General features: G+C 44.6%; 1 protein-coding gene across 1 annotated transcript in view; it reads right to left on the bottom strand.

Moving 5' to 3' along the window:
• The window catches only part of CDHR2 (cadherin related family member 2), a 552,802-nt gene that overhangs the window by 455,135 nt on the left and 84,793 nt on the right, over positions 1 to 12,874 (bottom strand). Inside the window, exon 2 of the mRNA XM_069651470.1 lies at positions 10,798 to 10,861. Within this exon, the coding sequence (XP_069507571.1) occupies positions 10,798 to 10,843 (46 nt within the window). The 5' untranslated portion in view covers positions 10,844 to 10,861. The remainder of the gene's footprint in view (positions 1 to 10,797; positions 10,862 to 12,874) is intronic.

Genomic DNA, 12,874 nt, shown 5'->3' with positions numbered 1-12,874 from the left:
TATACGAGCTCAGGGCGATCAAACATGGACTTAAGAGCTTCTACAAACCCATCGTAGTCATCCAGGAGGGCATCGCCAACATTGACTAAAGGGGTGGCCGAGAAGGCATTGCCCGTGAGATGAGATATCATGAAGCCGACCTTAGCTCGTGGAGTGGAAAAATAGTACGGTTTGAAGGTGAAGTGTACCAAACAAGAATCTAGGAAGGCCCGTAGAGTTTTGGATGATCCATCAAATTTGTCAACTACACCGCCTAACAGAACGCTTTCCTTTGCCGCAGAATCCCTGGACAAAACCAGCTGCTTTAATGCAGCATTTTCCGCCTTTACATTCTGAACTTCAGTGGTTAATTCTTGCATGCCTCGCATAAGGTCCTGTACAGCGGCTTCCATTTCTGTCTTTGTTTCAGGTTTTAGGCATGTCAATCTGTCACAAGTTTCACCCCTTCTCACCTGTCTTTCCTTTCTTGTGACGCTCTTGGAGGTAGGTTCTTTCTTCCTAACTGTCCGGGACTTGTACAAGCCTGGATGCGGGTCTTCGGAGTCCAGCGTGAAGTTGCAGCCTTCTGACGGAAGAGTACCGCATCCGAGCGAGGAACCAGGAAGCAGACGAAGGACCCGAAGGAATGGGTAAATTCCAGGAATAGCCCACGAAATTTGGGGAAAGGGTAGGGTGAGTTGGATACCAGGAAAGGAGGAGGAAAAAGGAATATCCGGGAGAGCGAAGCGAACTTCGGAACGCACGTCTAGCTACACCAAGCAGTAGCGTTGAGATGCGCGGCGCCGTGTAGGTGTGGCCTTTTTCTAGGAAGCCGCACGGAGTAAGAGAGGAATGTCGCGGCGTGTTTCGGAAGCGTTGGCCATGTTGGTAGGACTGTGGAGTAGACACCGCGGCGCATCATGGACCACAAAGTCCAAAAGGGGCGAACACGGTGGTTCATGACAGCGTTTGCTTCACCTTGAAATATTCCAAATGATAATTTGGTAGTCAAGTTTTGCAGGCTTGAGTCAGGGAGTATTTGAGAGTCCCTCATGTTTGGTTTTGTTGTTTCATTTGGATTGACTTCCTCAGAGTCATCAATCAATTGAACACTCTCCGCATCCAGCATTGAAGCTTGCTCTAAGATTGTCCCCTTTGCACGGAGTGAATCTGTTCTCTCTGTTGTGGTTGAGGCAGTCGTAGATATTACTTGTTTCGGTGTCATTGTATTGGAGGCAGATGAATTTGTTGCTGCTTGCGTGGCGACATTCTCAAGAATAGGGGGCTCTTTACAGGTGTCAGTTGTTCCATGTGAGTTCAACGTTGGCTTCCGCTTTAGCTTCTTTTCAGCTGATCTGTGTGTCAAACTGGCCACAGTGTTATGCCTGGCTGTCATGTTGTGCCGCATCCATTTTGCGCATTCTATGACAGCCTCCATGAGGTCAACTTTGTTGTTGGATTCTTGTCTGGCAATATGGCTTAAGTGCGCTTGCCAGAATCGTGAGGCGTCAGCTTCATAGTCGAAGTTTCTGAATAATATTTTGCGACAGCGTTTCCATCTTACTCAGTTTGCTATTTATTGGTGCCAACAATGAAGTCGGATCATTTAGAGAGTCCTACATTGCCACGTACAATTGAATGGTAGCATGGCGATTGATGTCGCGGCTAGAACATTATTTTGAATTTGCAGGCCAGCAGCTGTGGAGAAATGGGCCTTATTCTTAGATTCGATGTCTGACTCACTGTCATGTGCAACCGAGGCGCTGGTAGTTTGCGTGTTCACTTTGGGAACCTCATTTGTTTTTGAGCATGAATTCGATTTCCTTCTGTCATCATTGGCGGTTTCACCTCCGGCGGGTGTTTTTCTTTGGGGTGTACTCGTCTTTGAGAGCGGAGAGTTCAGGCCCATTCTATTTTCAAGGTTGGTCATGTCACAGGCCTTTGCATATTTGTGAATGAAACTCTCTTTGAGTCGTTCCTACATCATTAAAAAGTCTGCTTTTAGTCTTTCAGTTAGACGTGCTTCTCTCGCGGCCAACCCAGGTGCAGACAGCTCCTTGCTTTTTGGCTTGATGGCCACGGGGGATGCAGGGCATCCATCGGTAGCTCCGGAGGAAACAATTCCATCTTGATTTAATGATTCATTATTTGTGTCAATCCTCGCAAGCTTTTTTGCGGGTGTGACATTAGACCTCGATACATCAGCGTGCTGCCGTTTTATGGGCCTTAAATCAACAACCGCTTCCAAGTTAGTTTTCGAGTTGAATGGGGTGAGAGAGGGGCAACCCATTAGAACACAGGAGTTGAGGGAATGTAAAAACATCAGGCTCAACCATTGAGTCCGGGTCTGCCGGGGTTACTGCAATGCGAACCTCGCGCCCACTCAAAGCCTGGTGGAACCGATGGTCGCCAGCAAGGGCTTCCGTTGAGCGCTGAGGGGAGCGAAGGACGCCAACCGTGTCAGCAGCCTCGGTGCAGGTCGCGGCGGCATCTTCAACGCTGGTCTCACCCACCAGCCGCACCGTCAGAAGATCGGAGTCCGTTATCTCAAATGGGGACTCACTGGCATCGATGTACACTGACGGCGAAAGTAGAACTGAAGCAGAAGGCGTTTTTCTCTTCTCCGGTAGCCCGCGTGGTAGAGCAATCAGGGAGTCCTATAGGACAACAGAGTCTGCCTTGTTCAATATCGCCGTTGTTGGGCATTTTAGTGTAGGGATTACAGAAGGGCTGTTGGCGAAAGAGGCAACATGTATTTCAAGGACTGAGTTGTTGCTTACCTCTGACTCCACTCCATTGTTCAATTTTTGGCGGTGTTGCAGCGCTTTGTGCCGCGTTTGAGGGCCAGACAAGGCTGGCACAAACTGTTTCTGAGAGACAGTGACAGCAGGAGAGACAACCGGAGCACCGCATGTCATTTTGCCGGCGCGGGAGCCGGGGCGGACTGGAGACAGACTGAACTCACTGCCGAACTCCGCTCTGCGCCCCGCGCCCGGCAGTGGTTCATGAAGGTTGGCCTTAGGAATTAAAGGTGCAGCAACCAATTCAGGATTTGTCCAGCAAAAATTCAAACAGTCGCTGCAGCTCCTCTCACAAGCACAATCTGGGCCAGACTGAACTCACTGCCGACTCTGATGATTTTCAGTGCATTGAAATCCCATGATGGCTGCCAAGTGGTGTGCTCTTTGCCAGATGTAGGTAACTTCTGCTTATTGTAACATTATTACCACGTGCGCGCCAATGCTTTGGGTTAATATCGAACAGTGTCTGATTTTTATTTCATTTGTTAATTATAATTATCACATGTATAGAAGTAGAGCTGTAATGTGTGTTATGCCTGGCATTACCACATGCAGTAACACTAATAACTGCACTATACATTTGCGGGTCTCTTGCTACCACCCTTGTAATTTGGCCCTTTGTGTTTTAACTGCTCATGTCACCCTTTGACCCTTTTCTACATGCGTGGGCTCTTCACATGTATGTTCCGTTTTCTGTAAACCCCTCACTAAAGATATTTGTTATGAAAAAAATCAAGACTAGATAAATAGACTTAGGGGCTCATTATAACTTCCCCGGGTTCGGAAAAAATGCTGGTTATTCCGGCACCAGCCTGTTGTCTGGACCGGGGAAACACAAGTTTGCCAGTGGGGGCAATGAACTTCATGCCCCTACCAGCACATAAATGGAATGGGAACTTACTGTCATCTCCGCAGTTTATGGTCTTTGCATCGAATGCCATTGCATCTAATGCCATTCCATCGACATTTTTCCATCTAAAAAATGTATATTGAATGCATTCTTTTTTTCTTTTTTTTCTTGGGGGGTGGGGGTCCCCCCCAAACCCGTTTTTGTACCCTTTAAAATGCACCTGAACAAAAATTAACCATTTACCCCCCAAACATATGTATTTGATGGAAATTCTTTAGATGGAAACATTTCGATGGAATGGCATAAGATGCAATGGCTTTCGATGCAAAGATCAGATACCATCTCTGCCGCCTGCAATATCCCTGTAATACCGGGATATCGAGCGGTGGAAACGGTAAGGCAGTTTTGCTGTTATCCCGACGGAATAACTGGCGGGATACCAGCAAAACCGTAATCAGGGACTCAGTGCTTAGTAGAACAAAATGCAATGGGGACACCAACGTTTTGGAGAACATGTTTCAGACACAACACATTCTGGCTAAGATGTCCTTCTTTCAAAGGATGCATGTTGTCCACAAGATGAAAATAATAGAAACACTTGTGTACAGGCGCGTTATCAATGCCATATCATATCATAGAAATTGCCAGTCTGTAGACCGGGGACACCCAGCTGTGTGGAATGTTTGATCTATATCTTTCAAAAACATGTGAGGCTGCACAACAACTACCTACATGGTGCAGCTCGGCTTTCCAAACCGACCAACATGATTTTCTGATACCAGCATGATCCACCACACAAACTAGTTTCCATGGTCCCCAGTGCATCTCATGCATCTGAATTGTCTGTGTGTGTGTGTGCATCGACGGTCATATTTATGAACAGTTCCTGATTGAGAGGTTCCTGTGCGTCATGCTGTTCGTTAGTTGTGGCTTTGCATCTACCCCTTCAACAAGATCGAAGTCATATAGCAATATTTTAATAGGAAATAAAGAAAAAAGAAAGTAAAGGGTGTATACAACAGCAGGTGGTTATAGATGGTCAGGTTTAAGAATTACTGCTCAAACCAAATGTGCATCACCATTCAATTCCTAGAGTAAGACATACATGTTTTCCTTCTAAAAGGCAAGCCATGCCTCCCTTCTCTAGGTTGGATCTTCAGGAATATGCTTAAATCCTTGAAATGTATATGATGTGACTGGATGTCTCACCTCTGCACCAGTTGTTGTACCAGTGTGCTTTATTCAGACCCTTTCTTAATGCAACCTTGTGCTTGGACATGTGCATTTTCAGTTGTTCAGTCTTAAAGCCCACACAGTTAAATTGAGCATCATATTAACTTCTTACTCGGTATTAAAAGTATTCATTTGCCTAGTAATGAAGCACCACATTCTCGGATGGCTGGAGGAAAATTGCCCATTCATTACCACATGACGGCACATAATGTATTTGAGACTCTTGTATGTATGATCCCATTGTGTTAATGGCAAGGAAACTCAACTTTATATTCATCAGTTGGATCTCCTCATCAGCTGACCTCAGCAGTAAATATTACAAGTTATTGACCTCTCATGTTTCCACAAGCTGGTGGTTGGAAAGCACACATGTTTTTCAGAGCTACGTTAGATTGCAATATGTTCCAAAGAGTTTGCACTATTTTTGGATATGCATTGAAACAATATCCAAAGCAGTAATGGGTTGCAACCTGGACTGGACTTGCACCTTTTTAAAGGTGTAAGCTATTACATTTGCTCAAGGACATTTACCCTGTTTGTATTCAAAGAGAGGAGCCTGTGGCTGCAGTTCATCCATTGAGAAGTGATTCACATAATGGATCCATATCTGAATCCATTGCCACATGTTTCATATCTGGATCCATTGGTAAGTTATTCACATCTGGATCCATTGCCTCATGGTTCATATCTGGATCCATTGGTAGTTATTCATATCTGGATCCATTGCCACATGGTTCACATCTGGATCCATTGGTAAGTTATTCACATCTGGATCCATTGCCTCATGGTTCCTATCTGGATCCATTGGTAGTTATTCATATCTGGATCCATTGCCACATGGTTCACATCTGGATCCATTGGTAGTTATTCATATCTGGATCCATTGCCACATGGTTCACATCTGGATCCATTGGTAGTTATTCATATCTGGATCCATTGCCACATGATTGACATCTTGATTCACTGCCAGATGGTACACATCTGTAGTAAGCCTTTTTAACTCCAGGAAAATGCTAAACACTTCTTCAATGAGGGAGTGGTGTGGGTGGAGGTTAACAACACTTGTTGCAGTCAATTGATTTTCTAAAGCATGTTGTGATCATATGTCTGTATCCCTTATGTTTGTGATATTTAAATCATTAACTTTATCCTCACAAACGTTCGTTTTAATTCTGATAGGCACATCAACATTCCCTGTCCTTACTATGCAAACATTGATTGAATCCAGCCATAAGGTAACATGTTGGTAGAACACACTATTATGCAGATGTTGCATTTCGACTGTCATTCCATTAGATCCAGTGTTGTACCTTATTAACGCAAATGATAAGCGTACTGAAATTTAAAGGGATTGTTGCATATTATTAAATGTAATCATTTTATGACATGTTTTGTTTTTTTAAGTATTGGTAGGGCAACATTTTTCATTGCCTTCTGTGCAGACGCAATAGCGTTTATTAACATGAACTAAAGATATATAAACGTTGTACACTCAGGGTCACCAGTAGGTCTTCAGAGTTCGCATATACAGATTAGAATTTGTTTGGAAAATCTGTTGCCTATTACACAGAAAACTTTGCCCGTGTCACCAGAGGATAAAGAAACGTGTCACAAAAAAGCGTTATATGCTCACAGAGCAAGCATTGGGCAGCGATCATAAGCGCAGACTGGAGGGGGCGCTCCTGACACCAACACAGACTGAGAGAGCCCCTGAACCCAGTCTGCACAGACGCACTCTTCTTGTCACCACTACATACTAAGTGATCCCTTTTCGAAGACAATAGCACAGGACGATCGTTACCTTCTACTGACACTTGCTGAGACTGAACGAGACCCTCGCCAAAGCACAGTTGCTGTCATGTGGTCCCCAAGTAATGGCTGACACCTTGAATCTGTCATGGCTTTCCACTTTGCATGCTGGCACTTGTTGATTGGAAATGGGGACACAACTCAAGGTATAGAAAGGGAAAGTGAAAAGACAGGGCCAACACAAAGTGTCACACATGACACTAGTCTTGTGACAGGAAAGCTAATACTAGAATAGACTGACATAGCCTTCCGCCCAACACATTGAGGGCCACTCCTCTACTGACACTATCCCAAACTGGGAGATTGTTTCTCTTTGATGCTGGCACATGCGGGGGTGGAGAGAACTCCAGACAGTGTATCGCTGTCTGGTGGGCACGGCTTCTTCTGACATTAGTTCTGACTGAGGTAAGCGCTCTAATGACACAATTTTATGATATGATGTGGCATTTATAACGTGTTTGTACACAAGTGTTTCTAGGCGTGTCAAGACAAGGAAGGGTAAACAAAGGAAGGACAAAATAACAATCTTACTAGGCCTTGTGTTATTCAGATCGCGCAAGTGCGGGGAAGAGGGAGCGGGAGAAGTGCCAGGGGGGAGGTGAAGGGGGAAGTGCAGTTAACTCACAAGTGCTGTTGGAGGGTGGCTAATATGTGCAGAGAGAAGGGACTGTTTGGTTGCAGATATAGACCCTTTAGTGCTGGGAAGCCCAGAGGCAGTGCGAGGGCAACTGGACATGCAGGAGTCCGAGCCTGAGTTCAGAGGGTGACCATTGCGTGGAGCAGTCAGCTGCAATAGCAGGGGCGAGGAAGAGAGAACGCGGAAGCAAAAAGGAAGGTCTTGAGTTGCTTCCGGAACTGGAGGTGGTTCTGCTCAAGTGTGAGAGAGACAGGGAGGCTGTTCCAGAGTGAGGTCCCAGCCGAGAAGATAGATCTGCGCCAAAATCTCTGCTTGGAGAAGTGTCTTGACCGTAAGAGAGTTGGAGGTGGATGAGCGGAGAGCTCGAGAAGGAAAATGTTTCTTCAACAATGACACTTCCACAGAGGGAGCACCTGACAGTAGCACAGACGAAATAATATCCTTTCAATGTCCCATTCAGCCTCTCTCTCTCCCTCTAAGACAATAGATGTGTGAGCCACTCTCTCTGTCTGGCAACAGAACGGACTGAAACCTCTCTCTCTCTCTTTATTTTATTTATTTATTTAATATTTATATTGCGCCGGTAGCTCGCGAGCCTCGGGGCGCAGAAACAAGGACACGAGAACGGACGGAACAGATAGTGATTAGACAGAGCAGACGGGACAGTCACCTAGAATTAAGCTAACTGAGGTATATGCCGTGATGGCCGTTTATTTGAAGATATGGGTTTTTACCTGTTTGCGAAAACGCGAGTAGTTGGTTTCCAGTCTAAGGTGGTCTGGTAGGTTGTTCCAAAGGTTGGCTGCAAGGGTTGGAAAGGCTCTACCTAAGCCACTTTTGAGTTTGTGAGGTGACGTAGCAATTTTAACAAGTTGGGATGATCTCAGTGATCTATTAGGAACGTATGGTTTGATCCTAGTTTTTAAGTAGGTTGGTGCCTTTCCGTAGATGCATCTGTGAATGATGGTTAAGGTTTTGAAATGCACCCTATCTTCGATTCTCAGCCAATGAAGCTCCCTTCTGGAGTTGCTGATATGTTCTTTTTTAGTTTTGAGCTTGACAATTCTTACCGCGTTGTTCTGTACAATTTGGTAGCTTTGTAGGCATTGCTTGGAGGCACCCAGGACTAGAGCGTTGCCATAGTCAAGGCGCGATAAAATGGTGGCTCTTGCTATGGTCGCACAATTTTCCTCGGATATGAAAGGTCTGATGGCTTTTATTAGACGGAGGTGGTAGGCACAGTTTTTTTTATGAACTGTACTTGGGAGTCCGCACCCAACAATGCTTCTAGCAGCATACCTAGGGTTTTAACCTTGCTTAGGACCGGAATGGGGGTATCTTTAATGTGGAAGGATGTGTAGGATGAGGGTAGCTTAGCACGAGCAGAGGATGAGCCGAAAATCATGAGTTCCGTTTTTTTTCCGTTTAGGCACATCCAATTGGAGTCCATCCATTGCTCCACGTGGTTGTATATCGTGGTAAGTTGCTCGCTATCTTTCTGATAATTGCCACTTAGTTTGAATACAAGCTGTGTGTCGTCAGCAAAGTTAGTGAAATAGGTGTTTATGTGGTCTAGAACAAGGCATAGGTATTTTAAGTAAAGATTGAACAGTAGGGGTGACATACTGGCCCCTTGGGGAACTCCACAGAGGATTTCTTTTTCGAGGGAGAACTTGTCCTCCCAGTGCACTCTTTTAGAAAGGACATTATCCATCTGACGGCTTCATCAGAGCAGTTGGTGGTCTTTTTTAGCGCATTCTGGAGTAGGTTATGGTCGAGGAGATCAAATGCGGCGCTGAGGTCGAGTAGAACGAGGAGCCCTGTCTTACCCTTGTCAATAATACCGAGCATTTTGGTCTGCAGATCTAACATGGCTGTCTCGGTACTGTGTGCGGGGCGAAAACCAGACTGCTGTGGGTGGAGGGAATTAGATTCCTCTACGTGTGCCTGGAGCTGCATGGTGGCGATCTTATCCATGATTTTGAGGATGAAGTTGCAGTTTGTTATGGGTCTGAGATTATTCGGATCGCGTTGGTCGAGATTGGTTTTTTTTACCAGAGGGGTTACTGTGACTTTTTTTATGGCATTAGGGACTTCCTGGTCTCCAAAAGAGGCATTAATGATCTTTGTCAGGATGGGGGCGAAAATGTCTATGTTGTCCAATATTATCTTAGGTGGAATGATATTCTCTGCACAGGTCGTGGGTTTCATGGTCGCCAGTACTTTGATCATTTCGCTGTTGTTGATCTCTGTGAACTTGAAAGTTCCAATACCTGCTGCTGCAGTCTCAGCTGGCAGAGTAACTGTCGTTTTTTTGTTGGTCAGGGAATTTATGATGGCGTCCCTGGCTTTTGAAATTTTGTTGAAGATGGCGATCTGGGTGGCATTGTATTCTTCTTGAGAGGGTAGGAAAGGAGGGGTAATGGCTTTGGGTTTTTCTATGGATTTAAGGATATTGAATAGTTTGCTGGTGGAATTGGTGGCTGTAGAAATCTGTTCGTTATAGAAGTTTTTTTTGGCCTCGGTTATCATATGTTTATATATTATTTCGCTTTCCTTCCAGCGGGCTTTATTGGCTGATGAAGGATTTTTTAGCCATGCATTTTCTCTGTTTCGTTTGTCCTTTTTTTGTTCTGCAAGTTCTTTGGAGAACCATTGTGGTTTTATTTGGGTGGGTCTAGTTGATTTAGTTTGAAGGGGGGCAATTTGGTCCGTGAGTTTCTCGAGGTGACTAAGTAGATTTGCTAACGTTGTTTCGCAGGAGTCATTCTCGGTTTGGTTTTTATCCACCTCAGCTAGGCATTGTATGAGGTGGTTCCTATCAATGTTTTTGTAGTTACGGTGTGTCGAGAGGGTCGGGCAGTTAGGGGTTTTGGGTTTGGGAAGAGGCAGGGTGATGTGGAAGGATATGCTATGATGGTCTGACCAAATGCAGGGTTCAGTCTTAAACTCTCGGGTTTCGAGATTGTTAGAGACGACCCAGTCAAGAAGATGGCCGTTGTCTATTGTGGGCTCTTGGTTGTTGATCTCAAAGTCAATGTTGTTTAGGGATCTTTGAAGTTTACTAGCTTCTTTGTCTTTTGTTTCGCCAAACCAGCGGTTAAAGTCGCCCATGACTAGTGTGGCTGTGTTGGGTCCTTTAAGCATATTGAGTTGATGCGTTATTTCGTCGTTGAATTCTGGGGTGGACGTTGGGGGCCTGTATAGGACAATCAAGTTTAAACTACTGTTAGCCGTAGGGGTGTGTTTGAGGTGCAGTATTTCACAGCCTGTACATGCTGTCTCTCTCTGTGTATCTCTCTCTCACTCGCCCTCTCTCTCAACAGCAGATTCTGTGCAAGCCACTCCCTTTGACTTTCAGCACAGACTGATGGAAACCCAGTAACTGAATGGTACTTCCACAGGCTGATGGATCCACTCACTCATTGACATGTGGCAGAGGGTGCCCAGACTTTTCTCACACCCTGCAACCCATACGCTATCCTTACCTAACATGATGAAGAAAGGAAACACGGCAAACTGAAAGGTCCTCATCTTGCCTTGGCAGTAGACCTGCAACAAAGGGAGAACATGTCAGGTGTTGGACAAAAAGGCAGAGTAAGAGCAATGATCAAATTAAATGTACTCCACACAGCTTCCCCTATCCCATCCAGTTTGGTGTTTAAAGGGCACCATCCAGTGAAAAGGAAAGCCTGCAGGTCCCTTTACTAAATCCTGCATCCCTAACAATCACCAACAGCAAGGATCTCAGACTGTCCCTAAAATCATTTGTTATGCAATCGAGAGTGGGGTAGTTTTTGAGGGTCAAATTCTTAGGCCTTGCGCCCTTTTCAGATATGCGAAATTGCAGGTGTTGCGTCGGTGTGAAAGCAAAAACGCAGGCACCATTACTCCACCTCCGAGGTTTTAATGGAATTTTTAATCACTTTCCTGAATTACTGGGTTTCAATCCCACCTAAAAAGTGCAGCGCCTCAGTCACTTGCATCGGCTTGAAAGTACTTACTTTCAAGCCGACGCGAGTGATTGAAACCCAGTAATACAGAAAAGTAATTACCATCATTTACCTCCACATTTGGACTATTAAAATGGATGTCATTTTGGTTATTCCCTGTTTTGAGGAAGGTTCTGTGTGAGCCGAAACACGTGTCATTTAAAGGGCTCTCCCACAGGAGATTTATAATTTGAACTTTCATTCAAGTTGTGTTTTTCTTCTTTTTCCAAAACTACAACAATTCACAAGCTGTAGCGCTGTCATTGTGTGAAAACCCCTTTAAAAAAAAATGTATTACATAGCTCCTGGATGTACCACCTCAACAATTAGTGATCATGATTTTCTGAATGATTGAGAAATTTTGCATCACTAAAACGGTAAATATGGTTGCACTGTTGTTTTTGCGCTCAGTTCTTTTCTGTTTTGCTAAGCAGAGGAAAAGCGAGGTGTCTGATGAGAAGAGTAGATTGATATATGGTGCACGGTATAAATCACAATAACATATATGGTTAAGGTACTTTTGTAGTTAGAGTATATAATAAGGTTAGCTGAAGCCAAATGTGCATTTGGTGTTGAAAAAGAAAATTAGCATCATACAATATAATAAAAAGCCAGATGTATCTTTGTCCGATACAGTCATGCGCAGTAGAGACTGCCCGCTTCCCCTGTTGTCACCGCTGAATGAGCTGTTGCCTTAGAAGATAAGCTGTTGCCTTACACAATCTATTAGGTCAGCTGTACGTTTGCCGCTCCTCACACACAGTGGCATGCGTACACAAGCTTTCACACTATTCAAGATATATTTCAAAAACAAAAAAAGGGTAAACAAAAAAAGGGTAAATACTTTCATTTTTCAATGGCAACTTGAAAGTTGCGGATGCATAATAAGTGACATATTTAAAGGTTTCTCCCTCTTTTCCTGTTCAGAAGGTGGTGGATGGCCTTAGACATCCCATAAAAACATTTCAGTAATCATACCAGCAAAAAGTAAATCTGAAAAGAAACTAGACTTTGAGATTGTACGAGTGGCTGTGAGGTGGTGGGGAATTGTATAGGAAGCTGGAAGCCTCAGAAATATGAAATCACGCAATATGAGTGATGTAGAAGAGCCACAGGGAAAGCAGAATTATGTAACGATAGCATGCTTGCAGAAGAACCTGTGCCTTCAGAATTGGTAGTGGAAGCAGAATAAATGACATCAGAGGGGACAACACATGCATTCAATAATTTAGATGCATCATGTTTTAGCAGAAATGAAGAGTTTGTGACAGAAGAGAAGGGAAAGTGAAACTTGATTTCTCCAAATATAGCCATGTCAGGAACAATGTGGCGATGATAGGGGTTCCATCAAATTGATACTTGTTTTGCAGGGAGCCGGAGATATGATCGTGGGCGGCGTGACCAGCACCAATGCTGATAGCCACCAAGGTTAACTCCAATAGTGTGGCAATGTGGCAATCAGTTAACACAAGTGCCTCTTCCAGGGCTTTAAGTGGCGTAAGACATCGAGGGTGGGGCTCGTTTGGGGGCGTGGCTTGTGGGATGGGCGTGGCCTTAAAAACATAAACAAACC

This window comes from Ambystoma mexicanum, chromosome 3p, assembly GCF_040938575.1.
Source record: "Ambystoma mexicanum isolate Mex_15411 chromosome 3p, UKY_AmexF1_1, whole genome shotgun sequence".
Classification (NCBI taxonomy): domain Eukaryota; kingdom Metazoa; phylum Chordata; class Amphibia; order Caudata; family Ambystomatidae; genus Ambystoma; species Ambystoma mexicanum.
Note: the sequence above shows the minus strand (reverse complement) of the source record. Positions and strands in the feature narration are given on the sequence as shown.